The sequence below is a fragment of the Colias eurytheme genome, chromosome 28 (genome assembly GCF_061535395.1).
Source record: "Colias eurytheme isolate Ceu_HAF_F1 chromosome 28, ilColEury1 Martin Lab GWU primary, whole genome shotgun sequence".
NCBI classification, from domain to species: Eukaryota; Metazoa; Arthropoda; class Insecta; order Lepidoptera; family Pieridae; genus Colias; species Colias eurytheme.
In genome coordinates, this window is record NC_143007.1 from 1328753 (window position 1) to 1349225 (window position 20473).

Sequence of the window (20473 nt, forward strand, 5' to 3'; positions counted from 1 at the left end):
TTTTTTCCTTCTATTCTTTGTTTCTACCCTATCATAATTGACTAAGCTATTTAACACTTTTTAAATGCGTTTTCAATCAAACATTTTTTCTCAAAGTACGTAGGAAAAAAAAAGCATACTTGGTAACATAAACTAGACAATCTATTTCTAAAAAGTGAGATTAAGTAAATTATAATATAATCACAGACTAATAATAATATACTACGTATACAAATATAATGTTACTTTGAAGGCTTTTAGCCTGAACCAATTGTGATGATATTTGTTACAAAGATAAACACTGAGTAAGTAAAAACTTTTTGTTAAAAATACCAAACGAAAGACTGTCGCACGATAACTTACACAGTATCTTCTATCTACCTTCTTAATACATACATAAAAAGTACGTAGCAATATTTGTTTGGCTCCAAAACTACTGAATCGATTCTAAATTTGATTGGCACCCCGTGTGCAATTTGATCTAACTAAAAAATAAATAAACTTCTGATTTCTAAGATAGGATAGGTTACATCTCAGTTTATAGTCGTTATATTATTTTATTGCAAATTATTTGCCTATTTTTTACTAGCTTAAGACGATAATGAAATAAATAGTAGCTACCTAACAGTACCTTACAATATATTATGGCGACATCTGTGACTAGATTCAGTAAGTATTCAATAGATGGCGCTATGTTAAAAATACAAACATTTAATTCTTTTATCTATTTTTGCTACTTAAATATCTATTACCAGTATATTATTATTAGTCTGTGCTATTACCTATAAGAAATTTTTAATGAAACGTGTTTATAGTCCTGCTAATTCGTATGAAAATTTCAGCTAGTTGTAATAAAAATACATGAATGACCAATGCACTAACTTAATAGGTTTATTGTGGGCCTAAATTCAAATACAGTTATGAGTAAGTGGGTACTAGGTATCTATAGCAATAAATGACCAATCTTAATCAATAAACAGTTTAAATTTAAATTTGTTATCAAATAAATACGATACAAAGTTAGCCTCATTTTAGCCTACTTAAATATTTTGAGATTAGTTAAGGATTAATTATTATTTTAATAGTAGCACAGACAATATAATGCTTTACTAATACATAGTGGGATGTTGTAGGTATATCAAGTAGGGTAAATAACAACACAACAGCATTTTAAAATAGTTTATTAAATTCACCTGATAATCACATGGTTATAATTTCACAGATAACACAATAATTACAATGCTAAAAATAATTTCCACCCAGCCTGAAAATTATTTTATTTTCTGCAACACATAATTGACTAGACAGAAGACGGATATCGAATTGACTAGATTAGGCATTATTTAAAACTTAATAAGTAAAATCATACGGCAAGTTAAGTATTTCACAAAAAAAAATCGTAATAACTGTCACTTTGCCGCCATTGAAATAAAAAATAAAAATTTACGCGGCAAAAACAATTTGTGATGTTGCCATATTCAAGGTAGATTATAAAAATTACAACAATAGTCTACAATTAGTAGGAATTAAATTAATTTCATTAATTAATTGCTACCATGTACTAGATTTAAATACGCGTTTATCAAGCCTGTTGTCCAATTGTTTTTAGAAACTTATGTTAGTTATTATAGGGGAAATTTTTGAATAGTATATCGTCGTTTGCATTGTGGTCGAAAAACGGCATTTCCTTGAAGATAACAGAAGCGTCTGCTATGTGCATTTGTCGTTTGCCATATCTGAAAAAGAAAATTGTTATTTTAAAATTTTAATGTCAACTTTAAAACAACTTTTTAGCGATCCTAAAATATTATGTATATATAGGCAATTCCTTTTCATTTGTGAGTTTGCGACTGTCAGGTGTAAGCTCAACTTTAGTAGGTAAAGGGGTATAAATTTATAAAGAATAGAAAAAATTCGATCACGAGGAATTTTTTTTCTATAAATTTATATTTATAAAGCATTTGAATGCCATAAAAAATATCAATTTCAAGGTAAAGGGATGTTGGTTTTCCGTTAATTAAATTATGGATAATGGAGTTAAACAAAAAATATTATGTAAAAAAATAGCCGATAATCGATGTTGTCAGAATGTTTATGTGCCTAGAGGACATCAGCTCTCGCCATCTAACGAGAAGAATTTCCATTCATTAAAAATTCCTCATTTAAATGCTATTAAAATTATTATCTATTCTATACTAATATTATAAAGAGGAAAGGTTTGTATGTATGTATGGTTTTCACGCATAAACTACTGGACCGATTTTGATGAAATTTGGCACAGATAATCTTTAGACCCTGAGAAAGAACATAGGCTACCTTTTATTGCGAAATATGTACCACGGGTGAAGCCGGGGCGGACCGCTAGTCTAATTATTATAAATATTAATATTAGTTACAACATTATTCTGAATTCCCATCTTCCATCACCTTTCTCCTTTCAGTTTTCACACACAACATACACATTCATAAAAAACAGCATGTGTGACGAGCACACGTGTCAGAAGTGAAACTTCTATGGCAAGATTCAAAGATAAAAAAATCTTCGCCTTACTCCATGACGTGACGGAAAATGCTATGACCTTGAAATTTTACTCTCAACGAGCATAAAGAAGTTTCACTTCAAAAACCTTCCTAGTTCATGATATCTTTTAAATAAACCAATACAATACGTTCCTTTATTGGCATTTGGCAATAACTTAAACAAAACCTATTGTTAAATAAAAGCTGTTGGATTAAAGCCGGCTACTCACGTACATCCCGCAGGGGCAATATTAGAACAATCTCGGTTGCACGGTGGTCGAAGCAATTTCAGCTGTTCTCTAAATTGCCCCTGCTTGCCTATACAGTATACACATTACAATTAAGGAGTTAGGAGCCTATTATGGGTGCAATATTGCCCCTACTGCAGTTACGTGAGTAGCCGGCTTTGCAAGAAATAAATAAATATATAAAAAATAAATACTTAAATAAAAAAGACGACTCACCGTCCACGGCCGTGTACAGAATAATACTCCTGTAGTTCCTTCAAATAGTTGGATATCTGTTCCGCGGTATCGAAGCGCTCCGGCCGCCTCGGGCGCGGGTACTGCGCGAGTGTCGCGCACAAAATGGCGGACAACAACAAGATGGCGACTACGCTCCGCATGGCTGCAATGGATGATAATTAACAATTTTAGTAATTTTAAGTAGGTTACATAAGCGTACCTAAGTCCTAATGCCATTGTATTTAAAAGACTTCTGTCAATAATAAATAATAATGGTACATTTATGAAGTTAGTAGTTAACTAGTTACTACATGATTATTAACACAATGCCATTCATTACCATGGAGCGCCTACGGCCTACGCTCGAGCGTAGAACCATGTAGAAGTTAGAACTGAGGTTCTACGCTCGAGCGTAGAGCTACTACAACCGAGCGTTTAAAACTCGGGTTTTATTCCCGGTGGAAAAAAAATATTCTCAATCTAGCATTACATTTTTATTTGTTATTATCATCCCCATACGGACTTCACTACTACACTTATTTATAACTATGCAAAGCTTATGTTGAAATTTAATTGTATTTACTATTTTAAAGTAAATATTTGGTCCTATCCATGTCCTATCAGATTATAAGTATTGTCACACATTTAAAAATGTTTCGAAAAATCCGTATAAAAAATTCCATGCAAAAGGAACTGGGTAGTGGGTACCCATACCTATCATTTAAGACATTTCTGGAAAACTAATCTTCTTTTATATAAAATTCTCGTGTCACAATGTTAGTCTGCATACTCCTCCGAATCGGGTGGACCGATTCTCATGAAATTTTCTGTGCATATCGGGTAAGTCTGAGAATCGGCCAACATCTATTTTTCATATGTAGGTACCACGGGCGAAGCCGGGGCGGACCGCTAGTTTTTTATATAAAATAAATCAGTAAAAGTTATTTTGTAATATTTTATCCAATTACGCAACATAAATATGTTATGTCAGGCTCCAAAAGCCCTTAGATTAGATATCTAAATAATTTGACCACAAAAATCCCGATACTAAAGTCCTAAATAGTTATTAATAACATAATCGGTTTTTTAACGGACCGGCATTCTTATATCTTTATCGGAAATTAATATTCAAGTTGTGATAACAATGTAGAAAACACCTATAAATTGCCTTCAAAAAGGTTGTAAAATTATTGTAAATACCTAAATACATATGAACCTAACTGCCAAATTTTAATATTAGTTAGGTACTTTTTATAACTAAATATATATATTTAGTTACAAATTTTCATACACGGCACGATCTGATCCCATACTAGCTTTCGTTTGTGTTATGGAAACCAGATGGCTGATAAACAAACATATATGTATTATATTTAATTTTAAATAAATACATATATATATAGATAATTAACACCCAGACAAAGAGCAAACATCTATATTTAACACAGAAATATTTGCCCCGGGTGGGAATCGAACCCACGACCTCTGGCTTGGAAGGCAGGGCTACCAACCAAGCCAATCGGTCAGTCAGTAAGAAAAAAATACATTGAAAATTGAAATCGAGATTTCTTAAATATTCTGAAATCTATAATGCAAGGATTTGGTAGTGATATATTGATCTTGATTAGAAAAACCTTCTTCACTGTCACGTAGTTACGTTTAAAAAAATACTTATTTTATTTGAGGGTACAATGAACATTTATGGATCTACGAATTACGTATTGTATGTAGGTAGTATGTAAGTCAGTAAGTAGCGTAAATATTCTCCCGTATTTAACACAGACATAGTCACATGAACGAACTAGTCTTTTGATACCAATAATAAAATTGGAGTTGAGTCTGTTGTTAATATTAAAATAACCACTTTTAACGAATTATGCGTATAGATATGTAAACACGGTATATCTTCTTCTTATATATAAAATTCTCGTGTCACAATGTTAGTCTGCATACTCCTCCGAAACGGGTGGACCGATTCTCATGAAATTTTCTGTGCATATCGGGTAAGTCTGAGAATCGGCCAACATCTATTTTTCATATGTACCACGGGCGAAGCCGGGGCGGACCGCTAGTATATTATATGTTACAGTCAAAACCCTGAACCAGTCAATTGACTAAGGGTGTCGGTCAATAACCTTATTAACTGATTTTGTGAGATAAAATCAGTCAATAAGGATATTAAACGATGCCTTTAGTCAATAACCTTAATAACCGTCAATAAGGATATTGACTGGTTCAAGGTTTTGACTGTAGCATATAATACATCAAAATAGTAATTTTTACAATTTTTGTCTGTCTGTCCGTTTGCTCCGGCTAATCTGAGGAACGGCGGGACCGATTTTGATGGGACTTTCACTGACAGATAGCCTATGTACTGAGAAGTAACTAAGGCTAATTTATATTCTGATATTTCATAACGATTAAAAAGAAAAGCTAATTTACGCGGATGAAACCGCGGGATGCAGCTAGTATAAAATAAAACCCGTGCAAATTATAGTTCAAACAGTCATATTTCTAAGTCTCACTTTGAAGTATGTTTGATAAACATCCGCCCCTATCTAAAGCGTGGTTAAGTTTTAACAGCCAGTTAACGCTGGCTTAAACTTAATTACGATCTTCTCTTTATACGCATTTTAATTAACTATCTTTTGCGCGCCGGTTCGTCTGGAAACTTCTGTTAAGGGTGCGTTTATATGGCGATGTTTTAGAATTTAGATTATAGCAAACTATGTACTAGATTTCCGCTCGCGGCTTCGCCCGCGTTTTCAAAGAAAAACCCGCATTGTACCCGTTCCTGTGGTATTTTCGGGATAAAAAGCCTATGGTCTTCAGCAATCAGCTTCAGGGTCTTCAGCTTACCAGACATATCTACCAAATTTCATTGTAATCGGTTCAGTAGTTTTTACGTGAAAGAACGACAAACATCCATCCATCCATGGATGGAATTTCACGTAACAACTAGGTAGGTGCTAGACGGTTTTGGATGAAACTTTACAGAAATATACGTTATAGATCAGAACATGAGTTATAGAAATTAGAAATACTGAATTCTACATTTAAATATACAAAGCTATTTTAAATTTTATCAATCACCGTTTAGAAATGATGTAATTTCGCGTTTGTCATTAAGTCCCTGTCATCCATAAAATGACCACAAGCACTCGAAATGCATTAACTAATAAACGCTATAAATAGGCGGGCAGTTTTCACTAAAGTGATAGTGCATCGAGGGTTTTACAAACAAAGCAGAGCGTCAAACGAGCCGATATAAACAAACGTTTATAATTTTAATATTGTCATTTTAATGTGGGCTAAGTACTCTTGTGGAGCTAGGGTTCCAACCGCGCTTTCGCTTTGTCTAAATTTATTTATATTTGTATACTGATGTCGGCTACCTTCCTCGAGAACTCTATCTTTTAAAAAACGCATCAAAATCCGTTGCGTAGTTTTAAAGATTTTAGAATTTTATTAGGACAGGCAGCGGGAAGCGACTTTGTTTTATTCTATATCTCCTAGTTCTCAGCCCGCGGCTTCGCCCGCTTTGCATTTAACCAGCAGAAAAGAAAGGTTTAAGTTATATAGGTACTTAAACCTTCGTTAAGAAAGCTATTCTATATCCATACTAATATTATAAATGCGAAAGTAACTCTGTCTGTCTGTTACCCAATCAAGCCTAAACTACTGAAAATCCTTAAAAAGAAACGATTATCTTCTCTTTAAAACCAGACAATTTTGATTATAATAAATACTATCTCTAATAATTAAAAAATTCCTATTACCATAGTATATTATTACCACAGATACTAAATAGTAGCTAACTCTAGTATTACGAGTAAGTAGGCGTTTGTAGTATACAATACACCTACTACAACCGAAGTCGTGGGTTAATACTAGTCTTATATTTCCTGATTTACGATACAAAACACGTATTACTAAATCACATGTGGGGGGTAAAGTGGGTGTACTGCCTATGGCTATTTACTGTAGATTTATTGTTTTTGGTGTAATGCAATATGGTTGAGATATAGGTTATGGTTAAAATTAATTTGCTAAAATTATTTTATACGACTCTATTTTACTTTATATTACACCACTTACCTACCTATAAGTGAGAACGACTGAATAGATTATGATTTTTTTTTGTTTTTTGTTCGTTGAATTTTTCTATACTTATGTTACGATAATAACTGCGAAAAATGTAACAAAAAGCAGCTAGCTAGTTTTAGATATTAGGCTAGTTTCGTTTATTCGTTACAAGTTTTCATTGTAGTTTTTACGAACGGAAAAACTAAAAAGAAAATTACAGCTAAGAAGGTAAGTAGCTGATATACTTAGTTAATTTCTTAGTACAAAGGTAATTTTTTAAAAGAAATACTTACCTTCAATTAAAAATAACATTTTCGTACGTAGGTACATCAATAATTTATTTAGAAAATTTATTAAGGTGTTTATGCTATTGCAATAAACCATCCATCAATTTTTAAGGAAAAATTTAGCAAAAAATTTTTTTTTGTTTAAGTATTTTTTTACGTGATCAGTGTATGCAAAACTACAAATCCCTTCGCGCTTATAGTACACCACATAAACCAATAAAGTTTAAACCAATTACACATAATAATAGAAAATCTGCCACAGATAAAACAAAAATAAACCCGTAAACCATAGAATAATAAAAAGAAAATTGTTAAATTATATAATGTTATCGTTCGGAAATACAAGATAATGTTTTATTTTTCACCGATAAACGGATGCTCCCCTTCCTATAAATCGTCGTTGTTATGAACAGTTTACCGTTCTAGTGATGTGTTTATCGATAATCGACAATTTAGCGCAAGCAATTTTTGCAATTGTATCGTTTAGAGCGTTTAGTATTTAAAAATTACTTTCAAATACATTTTGTTAAAGCTTTCTCTGCAGGTATAAAATCTTTGAAATAGAGGGCATTTTGTTAGCTTCATGTGTAGGTAATATTATTGCACCTACGATAAGTAAATTGGCGTATTAAGTATGTAATATTTTTTTCTCATCAGATATTTTTGAGCTTTTAACAAGTTCGATTATGGACATCAAATTTAATATTTTAAAAGAGGCACTAAAGACAAGCGTGTCAGCACTGACAAGCATTAATTATGTATAAACGATTTTTTTATTATTTTAAAGTAAACAACTGCTTCTTCCTAAATTTAATTTATAAGAAAAAGAGCGTGTGTGCCGAGCACACGTGTCACAAGTAGAAATTCTTTGGCAAGATTCAAAGATACCAAAATCGTCGCCTTACTCCACGACGTGACGGCATTGCCATGACGCGACATTGAAATTTTGCTCTTCAGAAATAATGACAAAAAATATCGATATCGAACTATCGATAAAAACCAGACCATCCCTAGCCGATTTGACGCCTCACAACGCGTAGGTGCACTATAAGCACACTGTAAAGTATACTTGTATAGTATGTAATCAAAATGTACCGATTGCTTCATTGTGAAGATTAATACCAATGCAGCGTGTTTTCTTTTATGTAAACTTGCATTGTGAAATATAAAATTGAGATATGAATATGTGTTTTAATATTAAATAATTATTCCGAAAATAGACTTGCGTACTATGAACTCGAATTTATTTTAGGTGTTTTATTTTTAAATTCGACTTTTGGTCAGTTTGCAAGAAATTTTATACATACATATATAATACGGTATTTAGGATACTAATAAGGTTATTACCTACTTTATAGTGTGTCCGATATAAAGCTATACTATAATATTATAAAGCTGAAGAGTTTGTTTGTTTGTTTGTTTGTTTGATGGAACGCGCTAATCTCGGGAACTACTGATCAAGGGCGGATCCAGCTTTAGTGCCAGGGGGGGGGTCACATAGACGTGGTCAATTTTCAAAAGCTATATTTTGGTAATTTAATTGATACGTAGATTAAAAAAATGGTCAAGTGCGAGTCGGATTGGCGAACCAAGAGTTCCGTACAAACATTTTTATATGTTTTAATATTAAATTTATGCTTTTTGCGATTTTTCCTTTATCTGTGCTATACGTAAGTTTCTATTAAATAAAGATTAAATATCAAGATTCTGTGTTCACGGGAAGTACTTACCCTGTAGGTTTTCATTCCTGACAACACTTGCGAATGTTGATAAGCATGAAATGTATGTTTTAGCAATTTTTCCTCCATCTGTGATGACATTGCTTTTAACCAAATTTCAGAACTCTGTGTTCACAGGAAGTAGTACAATACCTATAGATTTTGATTCCCTTGCGATAATGTCGAAATTTGCGATAATTTATCGCATAAACGGCTGTATCTTTTGATTGCGTTGGCTTATAAGTTGATTTTTTCACAGCTATAAGGAACCGTAGATTTGAGTATTCGACCTATGAATTTCAGATTGATACCTCCACGCGTTCCTGAGAAAAAGGGTTTTGACAGGCAGACAAACTTGAAAATATATATATTTTTTGCAATTATTCCTGTATCTGTACTATAAGATGTTGCTTTGTACTGAATTTCAAGATTCTGAGTTTACGGAAAGTACCCTGTAGGTTTTGAGTTTTGATTCCCTTGCGAATGTCGAAATTTGCGAAATTTTTCGGCATTTACGGCTAGGTATATCTTCTGATTCGTTGACATAGAAGTTTGATTTTAGTATAGCGTAAAGGTATTAAAGACTTGAGTTTTTGGTATGAATATCAAGTTAATACATGTCAGCGTTCATGAGTAACAAGTAACAAGTAATGGGTTGTAAGTTAAATTTTTTTTTTATTATAATCTAAGGAAAAATTCATGCTTTTCGCAATTAGTAAACAAAGTCGTTGTTTCTGTGCCTATGTCCCTATGTATGATTAAATCTTTAAAACTACGCAACGAATTTCGATGCAGTTTTTTTAAAGATAGAGTGATTCAAGAGGAATAGTATATAATTTATAAGGTTTTAGAGAAAGCGGGCGAAGCCGCGGGCGGTAAGCTAGTCTGCGTTATAAGACGTTTGATTGTACTAAATTTCATGACTCTGTGTACTCGGGAGCTACCCTGTAGGTTTTGATTTCTTAGGGAGTGTCGAAAAATTTCAGCAATTACAGCTGCATCTTTTGATTGCGTTGGCTAAAACGTTTGAATTTTTCACAGCATCAAGGGACCGTAGACCGTAGGATTTCGACATTAGCAAGGGAATCAATACCTGCAGGGAGCACCCTGTCCCGTAAACACAGTCTTTAAATTGAGTAAAAAGTATCGTGTTATAGCACAGATGTAGTAATAACTGCGAAAACCCTAATTATTTAATTAAATTAATTAAAAATATATTTTTTTAATAATTTTAAACTTACAACCCCTTTACTCATGAACGTCTACATGTATTTAATTGATATTTACATCAGAACTCAGGTCTATAATAACTTAAATCTGTTATTTAATTCAAATTCTATGTCAACGCAATCTGAAGAAAAAGCAATTAGAGCCGCATATTCTGTAATTCGCAACTACTTGCAAGGGAATCATCAATCAAAACCTACAAGGTACTTCCCGTGAACACAGTCTTGATATTTGGTTAAAAGCAACGACTTAAGCACTTACAAGCACAGATAAAGAAAAAAATCCTTTAAACAAAATTGTAAGATACAACTTAATGAAAAAATATGTTTGCTCGGAGTCCTCGGTGCGCGAGTCCGACGCGCACTTGGCAATTTTTTTTTGGTGTAATTTGACTGTATTTTCTATTGTTCATTTAAAAAAAAATTTGCTATTTTATGTCTTATCCACGAACTGCGATATTTCGATATTAGAGGTTTTGTGTGAAAAGTGTAACAGCAAAAGTTGTAGAAAAAAAATTAATTACATACAACTTTACCATTACACTTTATTCCGCAGTTGTATTTTTTTTTTAATCGAAAAACCTGTTATTTGTCCTTAAATTACGACCACAGGTCGACCCTAATAAACTTTTTCTATAATTTTTGTTATATTCTCTTCCGTTACCGTTTGTAATTGATTTCATTGTTCTATATTACTTTTATGTCTCAAAATTCAATAAAAACATCATATTGTATTAATGTATGTATGTATGTATTAATTTGTTAATTTAAAAAAGTTAATATTAAATTAGTGGTCCACTTAGGTCGCGGACCTATCACCTATCCCAGGGGGGGGTCATGACCCCGTGACCCCCCCCTGGATCCGCGCTTGCTACTGATCCGATTTGAAAAATTCTTTCGGTGTTAGATAGCCCATTTATCGAGAAAGGTTATAGGCTATATATCATCACGCTAAGACCAACAGGAGCGGAGCCACGCGGGTGAAACCGCGGAGCGCAGCTAGTGCGTTCATAAAAATCGGTCTATCAGTTTTTGCATAGGGCAAGTACAACACTGAAACTCAAAAATCTTCGTATACCTAGATAACGTTTAATATGTAGGTATTTTGTACGTAAAAATGTTATTTAAAAACGAAATCGTAGGCGAGCTTATTTACAAATATTTGTTGAAATTAAACATTACTAAAGATACATTTATTAGTATGTATTTATTATGTTATTGCTTAATTACTGTAAAGGATTCAGATACGGTACAGTCCCTAGGGCTTAAATTTAAATAATTACGTACCTACAAATATTGTCTTTCCTGGAAAAATATCTCATTAAGTATTAGGTAAGAGAAGCTAGCAGACCTCGACAATTTACGTGGACAGACTTTATCAAATCCTAAAAACTCTTTTGTGAAAAAAAAAGGTTTAAATTGTCTATGGTTCTATTAAAATAGTGTTGAAATCTGTGGTTGAAATATTGTATGATGTAACTATCTAGTATCAGAAATACCTATTATGAAATTTTTTAAGCGTTTATAGGTATAAGATTCAAAAAATAAAATAAAATAATAATAGAAACTGTAGTTATTCAGCATTTTTTGATACAAATGCATGCCATAGATTCCTATTTAATAATTCACCTTAATTATTTTTAGAATGATAGCATCATATTTTTAAAACAACGCAGTAATAAACCTAATTTGAATATATTAATTACGAAATCCATCTATGGTGTGTGAATTTTGTAAAATTCGTGTTCGCGCGCATTTTGCATGTTAAATAGTGTTGCCAACTCAAAGGCGGGAATTCAGTCCGCGTCGGATATTGTTTTCACGCATGGCAACACATAACGAGAAACGTGACAGTAGTTTTAAAGTTTATAATTTTCTTTCAAAGTTTCTGTAGTTTAATTGTTATTGTGGGTGAATACGTTATTTTTAACATTTTTTTTTCTTTTATTGTTTTATTCTGACATTAAATTCTTCCTTGGACCGGGTTAAAATTAATAAAAATTTAGCCTACGTCTGAAATAAAGCAGGTCTAAGTAACACGAAATGTTAAAAAAAATATCTAAAAAAAAACAGACGCATTTCTTTCTTTAAATTGTTATTTGAATTTTTTGTTAAGTATTGTCTAATTACTACCTGATAAATAATAAGTTTAAGCGGAAAAAATATTATGCTTTAATTTTTTTAAATATCAATAGGTATACATAGTTATAGGATCTTGGTGGCGCGACATATTAAACCGAGTAATTTCAACTCGAGCTCAAAACTATTATTTTGATACAATATAAACTTTTTATAAGTCTGAATAGTCAATTAAACGTATATAATTATATTATCTAAGTATATTATATAGTAACATAAATAAACGTTACATTCAAATCGATCAACATGTATGTATTTCTATGTAGTTATCTACCAACTTATATATATCGACTTAATTACAATTAAGTTAATCCTAAGCAACTTAACTTTATAGTCCTTAAACGTGATTTATACCCAATTGGTGAATCACCAATTATTTTTAACGACTGTGTTGCCAGATAATGTTCATTGTAAATCCATTCGAATTATGGGATTTACCGGACGAGCCAGAAGGAGGGTTAGATTTACATTAACCTACATGAAGTTTTCCTAATTAACCGACTTCAAAAAAAACGAGGAGGTTATCAATTCGTTTAAAGTAATTATTGTCAAATTTAAGACAACACCCGTTTATTTATACATTTATTTTATTTATTTGGATTCTATATTTATGTCTTGTTCATATTATTAATAAATAATAATCATATAAGTAGGTATGTCTACAATATAATTAAATAAAAATTTCAATTTCAATTTGGACCCTCCTGTCTTTTTAAAAGTTGTTGAAAATTTCTAATTATAGTCTATTACTTAAGTTGTGATTAACACTTATTTACAAAAAACAATTGAATTAAAGTTTGATTTCGAATTGCTTTTGCGAAAATATATTTATAATTAAATCGATACACCTGATGGAATAAATGTTGAAAAAAGTTAAAAACACGCTTTAATAAGATTAGAATTAATGTATTTTCATTTTTCATCGATCTTTGGAAAGACTGAAGTATTAGGGAGTCGGATATACAGTCGTACAGCTGAAGGTAATATATAAAATTCTTCCGCCAAGACATGAGACGATTTGACACAAATCTATTAAAAACCTACAGTATTGTCCGATATCTTTAAAGAATAGACCACAAAAAACCCTTTTATACACATTTACCTTACACAAATCAAAGAAAAACATTTTAACTGATACGATTCAAATCTATTATATTATTTGGCCACATAATGGTCATTGTAGAAAGTACATTTAATCATACGCTTTCTTTGACAGTTTTGTTAAAATGGCGTCTCATTGTCATTTCATAATAAATGTATTTTGAAGCTTTATTGAGCACTCTTTACATTTGAGATCCGACGTGAAATATTATTATTTAATTTCACTAAGAGGTCGATTCATTTTGATAGTGTTTTGTGTCTAAAATAACTTTAGTTTGATTGACTGTTGGTAAAAGATGTTAGTGTAGGTAATCTACTTTTATATTTTTTGAAGTGAAACTTCTTTAGGCGCGTTGAGAGTAAAATTTCATGGTCGCGTCATGTCATGACGTCATTGCCGTCAAATCTTTGAGTTAAGGCGACGAATTTGGTATCTTTGAATCTTGGCAGAGAAGTTTCACTTCTGACACGAGTGCTCGGCACACATGCTCTTTTTTATTATTATTACACGCTTTAATTAGCTTCACCTGTATGTTTGTTTGTTTGTAACCGACTTCTTTGGGCGCGATTTTGACCCACTTTAAACGGCCAGATTTCGTTCAAACTTTGTAGATTTATTGAGGACCGATGACAATACACTAATTTGATAAAATTTTCTATTTTTTAGTTCGGTTTTCTATAAAAAGCGTGTTTTTTTAGTTTTTTTAAACTATTATTATTGTTATAGCTGTTCCGCATTCATTTGAAGTAATAAGGGTGTTATTAAAGCCTTCCTCGATCAAAGGACTATCTATTCAACACAAATAAAATAACATCAATAATAATATGTATTATACAACACAAATAATCTTTACTAATATTATAAAGCTGAAGAGCTTGTTTGTTTGTTTGTTTGAACGCGCTAATCTCGGGAACAACTGGTCCGATTTGAAAAATTCTTTCGGTGTTAGATAGCTCATTTATCGAGGAAGGCTATAGGCTTTAAATCATCACGCTAAGACCAACAGGAGCCGAGCCACGCGGGTGAAACCGCGGGGCGCGGCTAGTAATTCATAAAACGCAACACAAAAGTTGGAAATAGACAAAACTTTGCAACTTTATAGAACGAAATATTAACGAAGTTTTATGCATTTGCTTTTGACTTCAGAGTCAAATTCTTTGAACTAAAATATATTATACATACATAGTTACTTACTTATTACTAAAGTAAGTAGTATAGTCGCAAAGTACAACATTTTAAGTTACGTTGTAAGTAATATTTTTATTTCTTTTGGTATTTATAAACGCGAGTTTTGTAAAGTTTTTAAACATTAAGCATGTTGGTGTGTATGAGCACAGTTTTAATAAACTTATTAATGTAGTTAACTAATTGTTGACCTAATAAATTTTCTTAACATTTATTTTATGTATTTGTTAATTTTCCCGAATGTTTGATTTTAGAAACTTGAGCCTAAAAGTTAACAGTTTTAAGTCGCTCTTCACTACAAAGTAGGTAAGTATGTATATAACAAAGTCGCTTTTTCTGTCCCTATGTCCCTTTGTATGCTTAAATCTTTAAAACTACGCAACAGATTTTGATGTGGTTTTTTTAATAGATAGAGTGAGGAAGGTTTTAGTAGGTATATAATTTAGTAGGTTTTAGATAAGCGGGCGAAGCCGTGGGTGGTAAGCTAGTTTGATTATAAAATATTATTTAGTTTCGAATTACAATTATAGCGATTTTAGAAATACATATATTATGTACTTATCCCATATTTTGAATAAAGGATAGCTGGCTGCTGGAATTCGTCGTGCAATAGACGCAAAACCAGACATTTATTGTGCAAAAATCAAAATCACACTTTTAAATCACACAATTAACTCAAAAACTACAAAAGGAAGAAAGAAAGATATATTATTCCTGAAAGAGGCTTGTTTAATTATTTTTAAAATCACTACATAGTACATAGTATAAAACAAAGTCGCTTTCTCTGTCCCTATGTCCCTATGTACCTATGCTTAAATATTTAAAACTACGCAACGGATTTTGATGCGGTTTTTTTTAATAGATAGAGTGATTCAAGAGGAAGGTTTTAGTATATAATTTATTATGTTTTAGACAAAGCGGGCGAAGCCGCGAGCGGAAAGCTAGTACCTACTACCGTGGAAATCGGTTCGTGCGTTCTGGAGTTATAGCGTCAGGAAGGAAAACCCGACTTATTTTTATATAGTCCAGAACGCACGAACCGATTTCCACGGTTTTGCATTCGTTGGAAAGGTCTCGGGCTCTGTGAGGTTTATAGCAAAGAAAAGGTGTCTCTGGTGGCGAAACGGAGTTCGCCAGGTTTGCTAGTATTCACATATATATTCTTCCTGGTTCGCAGCAAGGACTCACATTTTTAAACAATATTTATTACAAAATATTGATAAAAAACACTTGATATTTGATACACGGAAGCTTTTTTTACATTTTCAGTTTGTAAAGTGATATTATAGAAAACTTTAAAAATAATAATTAGAACATGCCTTTATGAACCAAAATTTTATGAATAAAAATTTTTTTTTGGATGTATTCGGTGGTATTAGGTTTATCGTTTATGTACTAACTTGTAGGTAGGTACTAAAATATAAATAACTAATTATTTAATTAACAATTTAGAATGAGACTGATACATTTAAGTTCAATTGAAAGTTTGTGTAATTAGTCTTTGATAAAATAATATATTAATATTAACTTCTGTATTATACGAGATTTCAGATTAGATATTAATTTTAAAAAATTATAATAAAATAATATACCTATAGGCGCTTTTTATTTTTTTCGTACACGTAAGATAATATTTCATATCATCTTATATATAAAAATGAATCGCAAAATGTGTTGGTAAGCGCATAACTCGAGAACGGCTGAACCGATTTCGATAATTATTTTTTTATTATATTCCTTGAAGTACGAGGATGGTTCTTATGTGGAGAAAACGTAAATATATACCACGGGCGAAGCCGAGGCGGACCGCTAGTTTGCAATAAAATTTTACTATCAATGCAGCTTTAAGTAAAACCACAATTTCCTATTTCTTAAATTATTCCTTAACAATAAAATTGTTATCACTGAATTTTACCGAATTTCCAAACCTTTTTAAATCAATAAATACTAATCGAGTCTTTTTCTAATAAAATTGAAGCTATATTTTAACAAGAAACCGAATTTTATTATTATTTTTACTAAAATGCAAAATTTTCACCGTCACGAACTTTCGTGAAAATATAAAAGTTCACCATATTTTTTTTCTACAAAATTTTCCCGCGCTTTCAATTTTTTTTTCACAAAACCTTTGCCTTATTAAAAAAAAAGTCTTTGCCTTATTAACAAATTAAAAAAAAAACAGCTCACCTGATGATGCTGTTACCGCCGCTGTATGAGAGTGTACTCGCGCGGGTCTCTCAGCCGCTTATGTACCTGTTGGGCTCGTAACAGGTGGGCGGGGTGGAACAGGGGAGCTATGGAGAGGCGGGACTATGTTCGTGTACAATATTTTTTTAAATAAATATAATAGATACATGGATCTGAAGTCCATAAGTTCCCACTTCATGTTGAAATGTATTGTATTTTTTTAAGCATATACATAAAACTCATATAAAGAAAATATGTGTGAATAATGGTACTATTATTTCTATAAGTAGGAGGTACTAGGTAGGTACATGACCCGATTTCGTGAATGAAAATACTAGTGATGACAGTTAAGAAATTATTTTGCAGCCCATATCTGTTAAAAGTCAATCGAAACAGCCCGTCATTCAATATAATGTACAACTTCTATATAACGTCCGCTACGTTAGAAGTTGTACATTGAATGACGGGCTGTTTCGATTGACTTATAACAGACTAGCTTTCCACCCGCGGCTTCGCCCGCGCAGTCCTATAGGATAAAACCTATCCTATGTCCCGGGGTAAAAAGTAGCATATGTCCTTTCTCGGGTATCAAAATATCTCTATACCAAATTTCATGCAAATTGGTTCAGTAGTTAAGGCGTGATTGAGTAACAGACAGACAGACAGAGTTACTTTCGCATTTATAATATAAGTATGGATATGAGATATGGCTGCAAAATGAACATAAATTTCCTAAATTATCTATATCCTAATATCATATTTAATCCACCTTTAAGGAGATATTTTGTGATTATACCTAGACTGTAAAAGGAAGCGTAATGCAAAATTTCAAGATTGAAGTACTTTGGACTGTGCTGTGTTAATAAGTCAGTTTTCCTTTAATATACTAAAATTTAATTAATACATATATTATAGAGAGACGTATAGCTGTATACCAATCCGTATAGCATAATACATATTGGCATTATATTGTTAGTTATCAGTTTAGCTCGTTGGTTTCTAATAAACTTCACGCTAGCCTAGAAAAAATCATAAGAATATAACATTTGTAATAAAATAATGCTATAAATATTTTACAAAAAAATCTAAATACCTACATAACAACCACTCCACCCCACTCCTGTCCGCGATATCGCGAACGCATAGCGGTATGGTTTTTGTAATTAAACCTAAGATCGCGATATGCCTCTTAATGAACAAATCCAGTCACCAGGGTACACTTGGTTAGAATTTGGTTACCTAAGAATTTGGGAACAGAAATATTCTACGTCACTACATAGTATAAAACGGAGTCGATAAGCCCGGGCTTCGAGAACAGGGGCCGTATTTCTTATTTCCAGACAGTTTACGCCGTGATTTGAACTGACTGGCAAATTCAAATTATGATCGCAATAGCCATGGCTGGTAACTGGTTGATGCGATCATAATATGAATTTTCCAGTCAGTTCAATTCAGGGCGTAAACTGTCAGGCGAGCGTGCATGTAATAAATTGATTTTTCCAGTGGTTCATGAGATTAGCGCGTTCAAACAAAAAAACTCTTCAGCTTTATAATATTAAAAAGTAATAGATAATCTATATTATTGCCAAGTTACATCAAATCCGTTCAGTGGTTTCCCATGAAAGAGTATTAAAATATCAAACAAAGAGAATACATAATTATAATTTTAATAGGAGGTAGATAAAATATAACAACTACTAGCAAAAATGGAACCTTACTATACTATGTTGCAAGTTACAAAAATAACGTTACACCATGCGGCTTGCCAATATTAAAAATCATTTATCTTACTACCGTCCTATAAATTGGATGGCGGTATGCAACATTGTGAAGTTATAGTACTTTTATTATCATAATTTTTTTATTAATCATACAAATTTCTACTTTATTTATTTCACAATCTTTAAGTTTTGTTTAAGCGTGAAAGATCTATCTCTATACTAAAATTCATCGAAGTTGCTGGGCTATTTTGGTTTGAAAATTAAGTATACATATTTTAATGTGGTTTATAAATACATGCTATTATTATTATATACTAGCGGTCCGCCCCGGCTTCGCCCGTGGTACATGTTTACGTTTTCTCTACATAAGAACCATCCTCGTACTTCAAGGAATATAATAAAAAAAGAATTATCGAAATCGGTTCAGCCGTTCTCGAGTTATGCGCTTACCAACATATTTTGCGATTCATTTTTATATATAAGAAAAAGAAGAAGATAAATGAGATTCCCAATAATCAAATCTTTATATATAAAAATGAATCGCAAAATGTGTTGGTAAGCGCATAACTCGAGAACGGCTGAACCGATTTCGATAATTCTTTTTTTATTATATTCCTTGAAGTACGAGGATGGTTCTTATGTAGAGAAAACGTAAATATGTACCACGGGCGAAGCCGGGGCGGACCGCTAGTATTACATAATGATACTTGTACTTGATTTGATAAGCTTCAGATTTCGTCAAAGATTCAGCGTAAAGACTTCACATTGGATTTAATTTTCAATTTATTTATTACTAGCGGTCCGCCCCGGCTTCGCCCGTGGTACATATTTACGTTTTCTCTACATAAGAACCATCCTCGTACTTCAAGGAATATAATAGAAAAGAATTATCGAAATCGGTTCAGCCGTTCACACGTGATGCCGTGACAACGCGAAACGGGTGCGGACCCGCCGCCTTTTTATAGCTCCCGCCGCGAAGCGCGTCGAACGCGGCAACTGATACACAAAAATAATCCTTATGGCATGATTCTGTAATTCACGCGCGATGACTTATAGCGTATTTTATGTATAACTTTGGTGTTTCTACACCGATTTACATGATTCTTTTACTATAACCTGCCCAGGAGTATGAAGAATAATTGTGCCAAATTTGGTTAAAATCCGTCGTGTAGTTTTTGTTTCTACAGGGTGTCCCACTGTTGGTATACTAAGCTCAAAGGAGGTTATAGTTTTGCATACGCTGAGTACGTAAAAAATACTTATAAAATTCCAGACGCATTTTTTTTTCAAATAGATGAATTCTTAAAACTCTTTGTGAACACCCATAACAAGCAACCCGCCCAACTTTGCCACCCGCACATGAGCTATCGTTTAAGATTATGTTTTCATAGACAAAATGCTCACATTAGAGAAGCGGTATATGCCGTCTGTGCGAAGTTAGAGATGAAAACATGGATTTTCAGGAAAAATTTAGCAAAAAATTTTTGACGTAATTTTGTTGTTTAAGTATTTTTTACGTGATCAGTGTATGCAAAACTACAAGTCCCTTCGCGCTTAGTATACCAATAGTGGGACACCCTGTATAACGAATATACAGACAGACAGACAGACAGACAGACAGACAGACAGACAGACAAAAATTTTACTGATTGCATTTTTGGCATCAGTAGCGATCCCTTATCACCCCTTCATAGTTTTTTTTAAATATATTTCATGTACAGAATTGGCCTCTCTACAGATTTATTATAAGTATAGATTTTAATTCAATTTCTAAGTTAATTAATTCCAGACGAAGTCGGTTTTCTTAATATTGTATATAAGGCGATTGAATTCTTTTATAATTTTAAAAATTTATTTAA

General features: G+C 32.3%; 1 protein-coding gene across 1 annotated transcript; it reads right to left on the bottom strand.

The window, feature by feature from the left end:
• Positions 1 to 1188: 1188 nt before the first annotated feature.
• LOC149896453 (pro-neuropeptide Y-like) lies at positions 1189 to 16940 on the bottom strand. The gene is made up of 3 exons (XM_090117619.1): positions 16894 to 16940; positions 2964 to 3126; positions 1189 to 1715 (listed from the first exon to the last, which is right to left on the bottom strand). The coding sequence occupies exons 2-3, from the start codon at positions 3122 to 3124 to the stop codon at positions 1598 to 1600; spliced, it is 279 nt and encodes a 92-aa protein (XP_089973745.1). The 5' UTR covers positions 3125 to 3126; positions 16894 to 16940; the 3' UTR covers positions 1189 to 1597.
• Between the last annotated feature and the right edge of the window lie 3533 nt (positions 16941 to 20473).